General features: G+C 55.3%; 1 protein-coding gene across 2 annotated transcripts in view; it reads right to left on the reverse strand.

The window, feature by feature from the left end:
• Nucleotides 1–6,384: 6,384 nt before the first annotated feature.
• The window catches only part of NR6A1 (nuclear receptor subfamily 6 group A member 1), a 98,908-nt gene continuing 89,995 nt past the window's right edge, over nt 6,385–15,297 (reverse strand). The window contains exons 13-14 of one of the 2 annotated variants that reach the window (XM_087752975.1): nt 14,398–14,550; nt 6,385–13,393 (exon numbers count right to left, since the gene is read on the reverse strand). In XM_087752975.1, coding sequence (XP_087609101.1) covers nt 13,305–13,393; nt 14,398–14,550 — 242 coding nt within the window. In that variant the 3' untranslated portion in view covers nt 6,385–13,304. Of the gene's footprint in view, nt 13,394–14,119; nt 14,317–14,397; nt 14,551–15,297 lie in introns of those variants that run through there. The other variant, XM_087752976.1, reaches the window with a different exon arrangement.

Raw genomic sequence — 15,297 nt, forward strand, 5'->3', positions numbered from 1 at the left:
GAGGGAGCCGCGGGCGCAGGGCAGGACGCCTGCGGGAGGAGTGCGATCCCATTGCACCCACCCAGCACCGGGACCTGCAGCTGGGGCCTCCCCAGCCCCAAGGGTCTCCTCTGCAGGGGAGGGTGGGAGGGAGCTCCTCCATGCATGGGGCCCTGTGCCCGGGGTCCCTGTGAGCTCACAGCGCCGGCGGCCAGCAGCTCCGCATGTGCTGAAACGGCAGCAGAGGAAAGTGGATCCCCCTGGGCCGGGGACGTGGCAGGGCAGCCAAGCCGCTGGCACTGGAGATGTGTATGCTGCGTGGGTTCTCCCACCCTCCGTGGCTGGGTACGATCCTGACCCGCGGGCACCTCGCTGGCTGCAGGGCTCGGATTTCCAATCGCCCTGTGAAAACACGAGGGCAGCAAGGCCAGGAGCTGGGGTGAGAGGCCACAAGCGACACCTCCCATCCTGCCCGAGCAGGGACTTGCTCCCACTGCCGGCCCCACGCTCCGGCCATCCATCACCGCAGCCTCTCCGTGTGTGTTTGTGCGCAGGGCCCTGCTCTTTGCCTTGTCCCAGAGTGGCGACCACCCCGAGGATGGGCTGGCTGCTATGGCCCCGAGCCCCTGTGCTGGTGCTGGCACCCAGGGCGGCGTGGCAGGACCCCCAGTCCTGGCCTCAGGGGTCGCAGAAGGGCTCATCCCCCCTCAGCCAAGGTGCAGCCCTGACGGCACGGCGCACCCACGCCACATCAGGGGGAGCAGGGAGCCCCCGATGCCGCGGCCGCGGGGAGAGGAGCGGGAGCGGCGAGCTGCGCAGCCCTGCTTGTTTTTTCCTCACTCTGCAGCTGAAGAGAGGAGAAAAACTAATGAAAACAGAGCTCTGGAAGAAGCTCCAGGCCCAGAGCGGCTTCCGCCCTGATCCCCAGCAATTATCAGCCGCGTGCCAGATGTTCCGACGCGATGCCAATGTCAGAGAAAATAAATCTGTGGCAGGTTCAAGGTCCCTGCCGGGCCGGCACGCAGCAGCTCGCGGCTCAGCACCGCGCGAGGCAGGGACGGAGCTGCGGGGCGGCCGCGGCCGCTTCCTCCCGCCGGGCATTGTTCCCCCGGGAAGCCCCGGCCTCACGCTGGCCGCTTGCTATTTTTGCAGCAAGGTGCTTTCAGGGGTAAATACGTCCCCACCGGCCTTGGGCACTTTCCTTTGCACAGGCCCTTGCCAAGGCCGCGGCCCAGCTTCTGCAGCGGGCGCGTGGCCCCAGGTCAGGGCCAGCGCATGGGCCGCGGTGCAGCCCAGCAGGTCCCGGCCGGCGCTGGCGGGAGGGTGGATTTGGGAAGGCGTGCTCCAGAGCGGCCGTGCAGGGGCTGGGCAGACCTGGCTCCTGGCAGGGCGGGTGCGTGGGGCTCTGGCACCGGGGACGCCCAGGCTACTCTGCAGTGCGGGCGCCAGCCAAGTGCCAGACCAATGCCAGGGCCCTTTGCAGTGGCAGCACCAACCTCTTGCCTGTGCTGCCGCTCCCGTCCCTGCCCCATGCTGGGCTTGCACTGGGACTCGGGATCAGCGGTGCCTGCGGAGACCCTGGATAGCCCGGGCAGCACGTGCCACGCAGGCAGGAGCAGCCAGCACACACGGAGCCCGTGCTGAAGGCTGTGCGCAGCCCCAGGGGTCCCTGGGGACAGGGAGGAGATGCAGACTGGGGTGACATTTCAGTGGCCACAGCACCCAGGAGGGAGGGACAGGGTGGCCCTGGGCTTCCAGCCGCATGGGTCCCCGGGAATGGACTGGGGAAGGGATGGCTGCTGTTCAGGGCCAGGGATGGGCCCCAAACTCGCTGCTCTGCTGCAGTGTTGTCATGGCCAAGGGACTGGCACAGCCTCTCCTTCGTGCTCCCGATGGGCCCAAGCACTGGCACGTCCATCACCAAAACCCCAGCTTTTGGTCCAGCGACTGCCCTGCCCCATCTCCTCCTGGCCAGGCTGTGGGGCCAGCACAGCCAGGGTGCAGCCGGAGCCCGCGGAGCTGCACCACCCACCGCGGGCCGCAGCCGTGCTTTTGCTCCTTGCTGGTGCATAGCCTTGATACTCAGCAAAGCATATCTCCTCCTCGGATTTTATCTCCATCCACTCAGCTTATCGGCGGCGGGGCAGCCCTTCTGCCTGCGCCACGTTCCCGGAGCGTGCCTGCAGCAGGTGTGGTCAGCACTACTGTTTGCCAGATCTTGCTGCCTGCGCCGCCGGCTGCCCACAGTCCCTGACTCCGGGGCCTGTGCCGATAATGCGCGCGCGGCGAGGACTTTGGCGATAGCGTTCCTGATGACATTACCTTGTCCCCCGCATTCTTCCAATGCCATGCACGCCTTCGCTCGGGGGTGCGGGCAGGCCCAGCGCATGGCGGCGTGTGCAGATGGTGTGCAGGCAGCGCTGGGAAGTGCTGGTGGTCTCCTCCCGGGGGGACTCATTGACATATCAGTCACATAGTTCTGCATAATTGGGACTTGGATGCAGCCTCTCTTTATGTTTCCTCTTGGCAGTTGCCAACAACATGAAGCACTCCTGGGTCAAAATGACAGCCTTTTGTTTACTATTCCTGCTTATGTGCCTCATTTTCTTCAAGGATAAAAGCTCTTTATAGGAATCTTTATTGTGATGAGGTTAGCAGAGAGAAAGATTTCTCTCCAGCTTTCTCTCTCTCTTTCACAGCTGATTAGCAGGGTCGGCCCTCGAATCCAGCGCCTGCCTTGGGGTCCACCCGGCCACGAGCTGCGTCTGCTCCGGCGCTGTTCTACCGCGCCGGCCCCACCACCGCGCAGCCCCGTGCAGGGGGCCCGGGCCACCCCGCAGCACTGCTCCCCTCCGGCTCGCGGGGGGGATGCCACCAGCCCAAGCAAAGGTACCAAGAAACCCAACCGCCCCCGGGAGCTTGGGCAGGAGCTTACCAGGAGCACACGCCTCTCGAGCATGCTGTTACTGTCCCGGCCGTGGTGGCCCATCCTTCGTCTGACCTCTGAAGCGGTGATCAACCCTTCAGAAACGCCGACAGCAATTCTTGCACCTGCACTTGGCAAACCGAGACGTGAGACTCGTGATGGTCCAGTAAAAGGCGACCCACCAATCTGCTGCATACAATGGACTGGTTTCCAGGTTTGAACTCCAGAGGGACAGAGACTGGACAAGAGATGAGGAGAGATGTGAGAGCGATTGGTGACAAGATGGGGAGAAGTTCAGGGAAGAGATGTGGCCAGTGATGGACGTCGATGGAAGTCCTTCCCCAGCCCGTGCCCAGCCGTGGAGGACACCCCACAGGAGCATCCCTGCAGATCCTTCACCCATTGCTGGGCTGACACCAGCACCGCAGGCGTGGTGACCCAGCCTCACCTCGCAGCCCCGTCCTGGCCAGTGGCCGTGGGGTGACACTCCTGGGAACGGCAACGCTTTTCGAGAGGAAAGCAGTGTATCCTTGAAAGTTACTTTGTGAAGGTCAAGAGTGGGACTGTGACAGAGAGGCCTGACAAACGCATCTCCCAAAGTCCTTGGGCCTGATAATGTATGTCCCATGCAATGTTGACACTAGTGATCCACCAAAGATCAGGTTAACAAGTTTGACGTTAGTGACAGCGTGATTTGTTCAGCGCTGGCTCTGAATTCATAGAGCGGCTGGCCTTCGGTGATAAACTATTGCACTGCGCGCACGAGGCTGTGGCAGTTGTCACCAGCCAGAGCACCGAGATGAAAAGGAAGCAGAGCTCTAATCAAAATACAGTGGTCAGTAGAGGTTGAGCTGGAAATTAAAATGTGCTGGTACTTTTCCCACTCCAGCCTTCCTTTCCAGGCAGCCCTTTGTGCCAGCGCGGGGCGAGGGGAGAGGCCGCCCCGGTGCAGCTCTGGCGGCTCCCCTCGCCTGGTTTGAAGGTGAGGACAAACCCATCGCCCCGCGTGCACAAAGCGTCCTCTGTCATCTCCCAAGGAGCCCCGCCACTGCTGACCTTCAGGGCCCCCTTACGGGGAATAAATCCAGGGTGGTGTGGCATCAAAGCCGCTCAAGCTGCACCGCAGAGGAGGAGAATCGCTGTAAATAAGAAAAATTAACACAATAGAGAGGGCAGGAGACGCGAGAGTGCTCAGCAGAGGAGCGGGGCAGCACGGCTCATGCCGGGATTGAAGCGAGGATGCGATGAAGCCTCTGGAAGGAGCGGGGAGGGGGCAGGCGCAGTGCTGCGGAGGGGAGTGGGGGCTCGGGGGGCTCGGCCGCCCTGCAGCGAGCAGCCAGGCAGGGGCAGCGCAGCCGTGGGGTCCGTGGAGGCCCTGGGGGAGATGGAGCAGGTCTGGGGCCAGCATCAGCAGGGAGCTTTTCTGCAGAAACACCTAGAGACGGGCTGCTGGAGCAGTTCCCCCTCCTGAACTAGGTCTTCTCCTCCCTCTCCCCTCTGCTCACCGCCTGCTCCTGCGATGGCCTCGGGAAGAGAACGTGCAGGGACTGCAGGACAGCACGAGGTCGTGATGCGCGGCTGGAAGAAGCATCCTCCCCAAAAGTGAGCTGTCCTGCTGCAAGCTCAGGACTAGACCTCAGGTGAGGCTGAACGTGCTCAGTGCTGATTTATGGTCCAACACATTTACTGCATCTGCTGTGAGGGGTTATTGCAAGCAGGATGCCCCAGCGCGGGGGAACGACTGTTTTGCCGGGCTGCAGCTGACTGTCACGGGCCCAGGGCAGGGCAGAGCACTGCTCCGCCAGGTCCTTGGCTTGGCCCGAGTTTTGAGACAGGTCTTCCGACCATCCCCTGCTCCCCAGACCAAAGCCCCTTTCTAAGCCTGAACAAGCGGATTTCTGCTCTCTCTGGAGAACAGATACTGGGGAATTTCCTAAGCTCAAAAGCCCATTGCAGGACAGTCCTGCCCTCGCAGGGACCCCTCTGCTCCATGCAGGACCCAGAGCCACCAAGCCTCTCCCGTAAGCATGGCCAGGGAGGGCTGAGCCCGCCCTGCCCGAGGGACCAGCCTTCCCCCGGCGGGACACGCACCCACCAAGGGGCTGAGGGCAGAGACCCGGCAGCGCCGCAACTCAGCCTCCCAGAGGGGACGGCAGAGCTGCGGGTCGGCTACCCCGCGGCCGGGGGTCACGGTGAAGGGCAAGTGATGGAAAGAAAACACCCCAAGAGTGGCCAGCAAAGGAAAGCAGACTCTCAGCCTGCACCCCTCTGCCCTGCAGCTGGGGACAGGCTCTGCCTCACACAAAAACTGCTCATTACAATCCAGCAGCTCCGTGTTTAAACCCAGGAGCTCCGTCGGTGATGAAATCCTTCAGCTCAGGAGAAATACAGGGAGGGCTGCATCCCTGTGTGCCAGAAGGCAGACGCTTAACTGCTATTTCTTTGCCATAGAATCTCCCGTTATTAAAATAAGTGGAAAAAAAATCCTAAACAGTCTTAAGCACAAGAGCTCCTAAACATTAAAAAGGAAGAATTTCCATTTTTCTGAGTTTAGCGATGCAGAAAGCGCCGGCAGCCCCACGGGAGGGAGCAGCGGCGTGCGGGGGCCGGCTGCTCACTTGGAGCCACCCTTGTGGCAGCGCAGCATCTGCCTGAGTGGGCCTTAACGTGCGCTCTCTAATAGGCGCGGAAATGTAAATACGAAAAGTGCTTCTCAGTCTTTTAACACGCACCCACCTCAGTGACATGAGAGATCGTCAAACGATTTCTGCAGTTTCTCTCCGGAGCACGCTGGTCAAGGATTTCTGGTGTGTTTGCCTGTTTGGATTACTCTTCCCGCCTGCAGCAGTCGTCGCCGCGCGGGTCTCCTCCTGCTGCTGGTGCAAACCCTCCTCCCGCTGGACCCACGGCCACGGCTGCCCACCCGAACGTTCTGGCCATCCCACAGGCAGGAGCCCCCCGGGGACAGCAGTGGCGTGGCCGTGCCACGTGTAACGTGGCGGGCACCCCCGGCTGCCGCAGTGCCGTGACCAAATGGAGAAAACCCGTCCTCCGGCCTTCTCCTCTCTCGGCCTGGGCAGGGGAAAGGGACCACGTCTGCGCATGGCAGGGCCCAGAAAACCGTGCAAACCTTCACTCTCGCATTGCTCCCGCTCATGCCCCCCCCAGGCACAGGACCTCCCCAGCTCCTGCCACGCAGGCCCCCCAGCCAACCCTGCCCTCACTGGTCCACGCTGCCGGCTGCCCAGGGCAGGGCTCGTGCACCCGCCCGAGCCCCCAGCCACACCAACGGCACCAAGGCCTTCCCCAGACCCACAAACGATTCCAGCCCCGGCTGCTCCACCGCAGGATGGCGGCAGGCAGGGCTGCACCGTGGCTGCCACCCGGACCAGCGCTGGGCTCCATCACCCTGATGACCGAGGGAGAGCCGCTGCTGAAGGGGGAAGGTGCAAGCGAACAGCAGACGCCACCGGTGCAGAACAATTCACATTTATTAGTTCATACAGCTAACACTCACTAAACATGCGTTCAACACTTATTGGTCACATTTCCACAGGTAGTCAAGTCACAGAGCAGAGCAGCGGAGCAGGGGCAAGTCGGGCTGACACGGACCCGCACCGGTCCCGCTGCGCGAGAGGGACCGGCTGTGCCACGGCGCGCCCGAGATGTGCCGGCAGAAACATTCATTTGGTCATAGCGTAGTGACGGAAAGGCAGCTCCCGAGAGGCGCAGCGTGGTGCCCGCTCCTCCTCGGGCGCTGCGGGGCGAGGGCGGCAGGGGCCGGACAATGCTCTCCCGCCCCAGCCCCGGCTCCGAGCGTGCCAACGTTCACCGTGTGTCATGCCGAGGCAACATCCTGCTTCCCTGATTTACACAAGGGATTGTGGGAAAAATGAAGTGTTTTACTGGGAGCAACCATCACCTGGAACATCAGCAGAAGGACGTCCCGCAAACCAGCGAGGGGCTGACACAAGCACATGGCTGCAAACCGGACCCGCTCCCTCCTTGAGCTGCCCAGCACGCTTCCACCCAGGACACACGCCTGAGGGCTCTGCGAGGTCCCAGGCTATGAACGCAGCCTCTACACCATGTCTGCACCAGGACAGAGCTGGAACCGGGCCCATGGCTTGATGGGCACCAACAAAAACCAAAGCGGCAAGAGCCACGTCCCGCCGCACGGCTGCAGGCAGGGGCTGCGCCCCACCGGGAGGGATGCCGGAGCTCAGCCCTCCCCAGCGGATCGCAGACCTCTGCCTCTCACCGTGCGGGGACGCACGGCCACAGGACACTGCCCACGCTGTGAACAGCGACTCAGTGCAGCAGTGGCCGTGGCGGTGCACCGCCACGGCACACCGGTGCTGGGCGAGAGCACGGCATGCACAGCCCAACGCCTTCCCGGAGGGCCGGGCGTCCGGGTGGGATTCAAAGTCAAAACCATCAGCCGCAGGTTGCAATGCTGCGGCAGCAACAGGAACCAAGCCACAGCCCACGGGAAGGGAAGCGAAACTCCAGCCCTCGCGCCCCTGGTCTTGGCTGGCAACACCACTGGCAGTATTTTGTTTTTCACACAATCCCTTTGAGATGATAAACAGGATGTCACACGAGGTAGTTTTGTTATGGAAATTGAGTCAATAATGTTATCAACTATTACAAGACATTTTATAAATTGAAAGAAAACAATGAATCACAAAAGGCTTTGTTAAGGTTGATCGTCATCTGGTTTCAATTTCTGTTTCTTTTTGCCCTTGGGGGCATTTCTTCCACTGAACCATGTTGCTTCTTTCATAGACTTGTTAGAGGTCAGCTGCACAGGAGCTCTTTTCAATTTTTTTTTTTTTTTTTCAAGGGGAAGATACTGCCCGGATTGGCCTCCCCAGCTTTCTGCACAGCTGGTTTGATCTCCGATGTGCAGATCCTGGCCAGTTAGACCGCGGGGAAGGTGGGCTTCAGCCCTGCAAACTGTTGCTGACTCCTGCTCAGCGCTGGCGCTGCCCACAGCTGCATCGGGCTGGACGGGGCCTTTTGGATGCTCCTAGCAGCTGCAGCTGAGCTCCGTTTACATGTCAGTACCTTTCTCACGCACTCTGAATGAATCTACAGCCTTACCCACCCATGATGAGAAAGTTGTACTGACTGGAAATTAAAATGCTCTAATTCATAAGCAACAAACTGAGTACAGAACACTGGGACTGGCTGCCGGGGCCTCTGCCGCCTTGAGAAATTCCCATTTTTCTCTTTTCCACGGGCACTCAAACACATTTAAAACCGACGGCAGAAGGATGAGGTATTTGCAAACCACTTTGAATGTGGAAATACAGACAAACTTCTCCCAGCCCTAGGAGCTGATGTGCCTTCAGCAAAAGCGCAAAAAGTTACCAAAAACGATGGTATTTTGCACTTCACCATTTCCCCGTCCAACAGCGCCGGTGAGGAGGGCCGGGCGCCACAGGCAGAGGGGCTGCAGCCAGAAAGCAGGCAGGGCAGCCCCGGGGCTGGCGGGTCCTCCCGCAGCCCTGACCAGACCCTCCTGCCTCTCCCGCAGCCCCTCGGCCACCCGCGCCGCCCCGGGCTTGGCCCCGCGAGCCCCACGAGCCGCTCGGGCAGAGCGGACCCCGCTGCCAGCTCGTGCGAGGGCAAAGCGAGCCACAGCCGCCCTCGCCGCCGCCTTGCAACGGCCCAAACGGCAACGGGCATCGCCGGGATTCCTTTCCATTAGACCGCATCTAAGCCTTCACTAGGCAAACTCCCCACAAGCCAAATCAAAAGTTTTCCCCTCAAAATCTCGATACGGGGGCTTTATTCAGCTTTCAACGGGTCCTCCAAACAAGTCATGAAAGAAGCAACTGTTGCAACATCAAAACTAGGGTTTCTCTGGGTCACATTTTAAATACTTATCCCTGAGCTTCTGTGTATTGCAAACAACACACCGTGAACCCAGAGAAACGCCACAGCTTGATACTGACATCCTATGTATTACCCTCGATTTACACATCACCTACAACTTAAAAATTAGCTTCATACTTAAACTAGTTCCCCAAGTTTCCCCCTTTCTCCTGCCCTTTATGTAGCAGGGATGATTGCCGCTTATTATCCTGAGAAATACAGAAATAACAACATTTTCACAGATACCAAGCTTCATAGCTTCAAATCAAAACCAAGAAAGAAGAAAGAATGAACGGTAAATAGCACATTCACAGGAGAATCTTTTTTTTTCGTTTTTAAAAATGTAGTAAAGATAAAAGAAATTCAAGTTTTTTTTTTTAAAAAAGGTTGGTTTGAAGGACAAGACTTAAAATCCTTAACCTGAGGTGGCTGCGGTTCTGTGCAGAAGCCTGAAGAGCAAAGGGCAGGCAGATCCTGCCGTGCGCGGCAGAGGGAGGGATGGCAGCAAGCGGTGCTCGACGTGAGCTCGAGCCTTTGCACAGGCAACTGCGGGGCAGGGCACGGCCACCCAGGCCTCCCCCGGCGAGCGAGAGCAGCCCTGCTGAAACGCCGGAGCGGCTGGGAGCCCCGCTCGCTCTGCCGGCACTGCTCGCCCTCACAGGCTCACTCGAAGCAACGCCACAGCACTAGGAAAACGGGTGTTACTGGGGCAGCAGCTCGCCAGCACAGGTTGTGCCGCAGCTGGCAATCCCACTGAAAACACCGTGTTCCCCCTTTGGTCTTTGCGTGACGGGGGACGGCAAAAGCTCAGGATTGAAGAATTACAGAAAAATCCAGAGCTGCACCCCGATGACCCAAGGCAAGCAGTGCCTCCGCACAGCACTGCGGGCTGCCAAGCACGAGATGAGAAAGACGAACGCCCTGGGCATTATTAACAATGAGAAGGTAGCTAAAGCGTATGCAAAACAGCTGGAGAGTCAGCTCCTGCTGCATCACTTTCCCATGCCCAGAGCCCATCAGTTTAGCGCGGTACCTGGCATCTCTGAGCATCCTGGCCGTGCCTCCATCCCCCAGCCCGCTCGAGGGGCCGGGCATGCCGAGGACAAGGACTGACACGCAGCGGGGCCAAGGCTCAGCTCACGGGACAGGAGCCTGACCCAAAGGCAGGCAGTGGAAGAAAACCCAGTTGCTTTCAAAAAGCTTTTGTTCAGGTCCTGGGGTCTTGCCGCTCGAGCCGGGACTCGGCCCCATCAGCTGGCGGCAGCAATTTCTGCGCAGTTCTCTGCACTGGGCGACGGGCTTCAAGCTGCGCACCAGCAACCAGGATACCTCGGCAGAGTCCCTCTGAATATGTGAGCCTGAGCGCTTCAAATTTATGTCCCAAATCTCTGTTCAGATTAAAAGTAACTCTTCAGCTTTCCATCTGCACAAATGCTATGAAGGAGAGGAGGGGGTCAGTCAGCCAATTTATCTTTCAAATAGGGGATAAAAATTGACTTGTCATGGCAGAAAATTCTACCAAAGACTATTATTGTTGATTGATTTCTCTATGACAGAAGGTCAGATAAGCAAGAGCAGATAGATACCAAAGATAATGAACTTCCCCCTACTAGCATTAAGCACAAATAAAATATGAGTCCCTGTAAACCGAATGTTACGTGAAGAATGGAACAAAAATTCCAACCTTTCCAGGGTGTCCTTCAAACCAAATTCACAAATACATCTAGTGACTGACCTAACGTCTCTACATCTCTAGCTACATTCCTACCTTCTCATAATACCTGAGTTTGCAATGCAACACATTCACTTTACCCTGTTTAAAAAATACAAGTCGTTAGAGGACTTGGTGCAGAAGATATTAAGAACGACTGTCCAGTGAGCTAGATTCTGGTTCGGTCTGTTAGCCTCTTCCTTACTTGTCCGTTTAGTAAGGCTTTTCTACTCCCTACAACAAATGGGTTATTTGTTAATGGATACTGCCGCCAATCAACCTTTGTAACATTTGCTTCATACAACAGAAAGTAGAACATTCTTTCCATTCATCATCATAAATGAATTTAGGTTTTTTGTTGTTGGTACAGCATTGGTCTTGGGAGTCTATTTTGGATAAACACAGAACACCTAATAGATTATTTTTGTTGGGTATTTGGCAATAAGATGACCACTTTTATGTACACTAATTAAAACAAACTCTTATTCATCAACAGATTATAATAATTCAGTAACTGTAGAATAAAATTACTCCTATGCAATTTTAGCAATTCCTTGAGTGTATAAAACAGCAAGCCAGAAGACAACCCGTAATAAAAAGATCATATCAAGCTATTTGGAAATTAAACTTAAAAGGTGAGAAATACTTCCTAACTTACAAACAGATATACTAAAATCTTCCCACTTACACTTGAGGTATAGGCTGTATGCAGAAGGCTTTCCTGAGAAATACGCGCTTGTCCCATTTTACAGTCAGAAAGTAAATGAGATTTACGGAACCGCCTTTGGATTGTGAAGCTCTATCAAGCTGAACTGCTGCTGGGCCCAGCAGCCGTTACCCGTAACATCCTATTTAAATAATGAAAAATGAGCAGCTAGTGGACTTTTAGAAAAGGGAAACCATCAAGCTGGAAGATGCCCAAGCGGGGTTGCAAAGGCGGCGATGCCGCCGCGGGGCCGCGGCCAGCCAGCGGCGGGTCTCCGGGGAGAGGTCTGACGGCGGCGGCCAGCGCCCAGGGCGCGGCCCAGCTGCCGGCTACCGAGAGGTGTGCCAAGGCAGGGCTCGCCGCGTCTCCTGGGCTGCAGCTGAGGGTGAAGGGGAAGGAAAGACGACTTTGGCGAACCAGATCGTTCTCCTGCTTGCCATCACATTCATCTCACAGCAGCTTCAGTACCTCTGAGCAGTGCTCGCTTTGTACCACACCGCTGTCACCGGGACAAGACAAAAAGGTAGCAACTGGTCCCTCCTACCCGAAGGAACGGAAGTTGTTTCCCAAAATATTTTTAAAACAGCATTCAAACATTTGTTGATGAACCCTCTTGCTACATAAACATCAGATTCATACCTGAGGACACAGAGAAGGAAATCCAGCCAGGGCGACGAGAACAAGAGCATCTCATCCAACCTCCCCACCACCACCACGAGCACGAAGCCATGAGGTTACTCATGAGAATACCCAAGTTTAGATAAACACCATCACTTAGCAAATACTCAAACAGCTAACCAGTTGTCATTAAACCAGTTCTCCATGCAGCGGAGTGGTGTGGAGGTTGTGAGATGGAAAATCCAAGCCTTGCAACACCTAGGACAGAACAGTTTACCAAGTACTGCATTAATACCATTTTTCCAGGTAAGAAGGGATTCCGCAAGCAGCAGAACAGTCCTGGCAGGATATGACTATGGATCATGCATTCCCCGAGTCCAGCAGAGAAAGCCGAGCCAGAGGACACTGGAGTCCCTTACCCCATTACGCCAGTCACATTTAACCACAGGGTACACGAACTGTTCCCAGAAATGGGCTGCTTGGGATTGCTGCAATGCAGAAGCCTCCTCAGTCGTCAGATACCACCTTGGAGGAATACACTAACAGGGGCAATCCTGCCTCTTCTCTAAGTAGGTTTTTCCTGCTTTTGTGAACCCAAAATGGATGTTAAGGAAGTGATGAGAAATTACTTGCAGTTCTCTAGCAATAAGAGTACCTTTGTGTAACGCCAGGAGCCTGCTATGAACTGCAGCAGCCCGATTTCAGTCAAAAGGAAGGGTGTGCAGCAACAGCAAGAGGCCAGCCGGTCGGGCCGGGGCTGGGGACGGAGCCCGCTCCTGCCGCTCCCAGGAGGGGATGGGGCAGCGAGCCCCTCGCAGCTCAGGAGCGCTACGATCCCGCTGGGGCAGGATTCAAGGAAACTGCAGGAGCTACCACCTGCATCTGCAAACTGCCAGGGGAAAAGAAACCAACTGGCGAGACAGACTCTTCCTTCTTCTCCACTCCCTGCCTTTTAAAAATTATTATTATATTTAAAGAAAAAAAGCTTGGCACGTCTCTAACACCCACTTCTCCAAAATCCTCCGTTTGGGATACTAACAGCTCTGGCAATGCGGTGAGGCCATTTGCTCTCTACGACAAACGCTTTTGGATAGAAATCATGGAAAGAGCAGCGCGCAAACAGCATCTTCTCCTTGAGGTAGTCTTAGTCTCGGTCCCCAGCCCCAAAATACAAAAGAACTAACCCTAACAAACACTGTAACATTAAACATCTTCACATTCTGTAAACCGCTGGAGAATGCATCTGCTGCATTCATACAGAACCATGTGCATTGTGTTGAAGATCATACATTCAACTCTGTCGTGAAATAAATATATAGGAAAAAGAGTAAAAAAACAAAAACAAACAAAAAAGATTCTTGCTACAACGGCAGGGCCGCCCACCGCCCCGTCTCCTGCCTGGATGGCGTTTGCCCCTCTCCCGAGGTGAGCCAGCTCCCTGCCTGAGGCACAGCGTAAGGCACGGGCCGGGCGAGCTGGGCTCACTCCTTGCTCACGCTCGTCTTGCAGGAATGTAGAACAGCCTTAAAAAGGAGAGGCAGCTGCTCCAGGGGGACATTCACCATTTTTCCTGGTAAGAAAAAAAAAAAAAACACAACAGAATTAGCAGCCACTCCTGAATCAGATTTCAGAGACACCTAAGCCAGCAATGCTGGAGATGGTTTTACCTTGAACCTCTCAGAGAAACAGTTAATCATCCTACTGCTACATTAGACATTTGATATTCATTTGGACACAACAGGATTTATTATTTACTGAATCGAAAGCTAAATAAATGGGCAAAGTCAGATCAAAATGATTTCTCCACAATGGAGCAGTATTTATAGAAACAGGGAAAGACTAAATCCTGTCTCTCCTCAAACTCCCTTGTTGATCTCAATGAGTAAATTACGAGAGCTACTCTGTGATTATTATCTAGTTCGTTACAGTGGAGTAGGATGAAGCATACGGAGCCTTGACACGGGGCGGCAAGCATCTCCCTTTGCCATAACATTCAGGAACAAACGATGTTTTAGTAACACCAGACCTTGTAGATCTAATTAGTGACACAACTGCATTCGAAAGTTCACCTGCGCATTTCAGAGGTCCAGATGAGCTGAAACCTGAGGGTTACGCTGCAGGTCTGCCCGCCCCTCTGCTTATCATCCGCTCCTTAATTAAGCGGCATTTCAGAGAGATCTCTGTTTCTTAGGAGATAACTACTCAAACCAGGATTACACCCCTTTCAGACAAAATGCCTCTGAGATGGGACTGAAAGGAAGAAAATAAAACGAGAACCTGACCGAAGGACTTAGGCGGCAGGTCAGAGCAAGGCACGTCTTCTGGGGAGGGGGACGTAACGCCGCGTCTGCCAGCGTCACAGGGACGCCGTCTAAAGAGCCAATCTGGCTGGGCGAGCTAGGGGTGACGGGAGGTCAGCTTCACGGTGGGGAGAAGCTTCGACAGAAAAAGGTCCCACACAACCATCCTCCACCAAAGGCGACAACAATTTCGCTGTTATAAATTAATTTTCTTTTAAAAGCAAATTTCATAACTTGCACATGATCCCAGTGGGAGAAGAGCTCAAAAAGTTACCTGCAATATATCGTATCTCTGGCAAACACATCATTAAATCCGGAAAACGGTTTGGCTGGTGTGGGTATTTGTACTCTGTGAAGTCCTGGCAAACATACCAATACCGCTTGTTCAGCTGCTCCAGTTGGGACGCGTTAGTGAGACCTCTGATGTCTGAAAGCGAACACAATTAGAGTAATGAAAACATGACGAAAACACCCTGGAAGAGCAGCAGCCTCACACTTATCGCCATTTCTTCAGGAAAGACAGACCGATTGCTTAAACTCTAAGCTGGGTCCCTGCTTCGGAGACCGGCTTCGAGTGCTCAGTTAGACAAATACTAAAACTCCCGTCTCCTCTCCTGGTGTGCCTGCACCACGGATGCGTCTTTACACGCGTGTCTGGATACAGGATTTCCTTCCACGAAAGGCCAGGATGACAACAGCTGATGTCTTAAGCTGCTCATCTACAGAGCTCAACGAACGCTCTTGGAGATAACAGCTCCAGCCACCTTAAATCCCCGCCTGCCTGGGGTAAAGCGGCTGCATGTCAAGGTTTAGTCCTCACAGCGGATTCAGCGTAATACTTCCTCAGACAGAAACATGTTGATTTTAGTTATATCATCTTGGCTGAGGAAAGCGCTCAAGTCTATAATTCAAGGTATCATCATATTTCTCCCCATCTGCTTATGAATTATGTCACATGAGCTTTATAAACTTGTCAACTTCTTATTTTTAAAGTTAGCTTTGCCAATGTCAGGCAACGTACACACGGGAAAAATGGACATTTCCACGCTATCGAACCAGCAGGAAGGCCCACTGCCGCCGTTCAGCGTGATCAACGGCATCGGCACGCTGCCGGGGGTCCTGGGAAGGATCCAGCGCTGTGGAGCAAGGAAGCTGCGGACCCTCAGCGCAGGCT

This window comes from Nipponia nippon, unplaced genomic scaffold (assembly GCF_047370975.1).
Source record: "Nipponia nippon isolate SJK-2023a ecotype South Korea unplaced genomic scaffold, ASM4737097v1 scaffold_16, whole genome shotgun sequence".
Classification (NCBI taxonomy): domain Eukaryota; kingdom Metazoa; phylum Chordata; class Aves; order Pelecaniformes; family Threskiornithidae; genus Nipponia; species Nipponia nippon.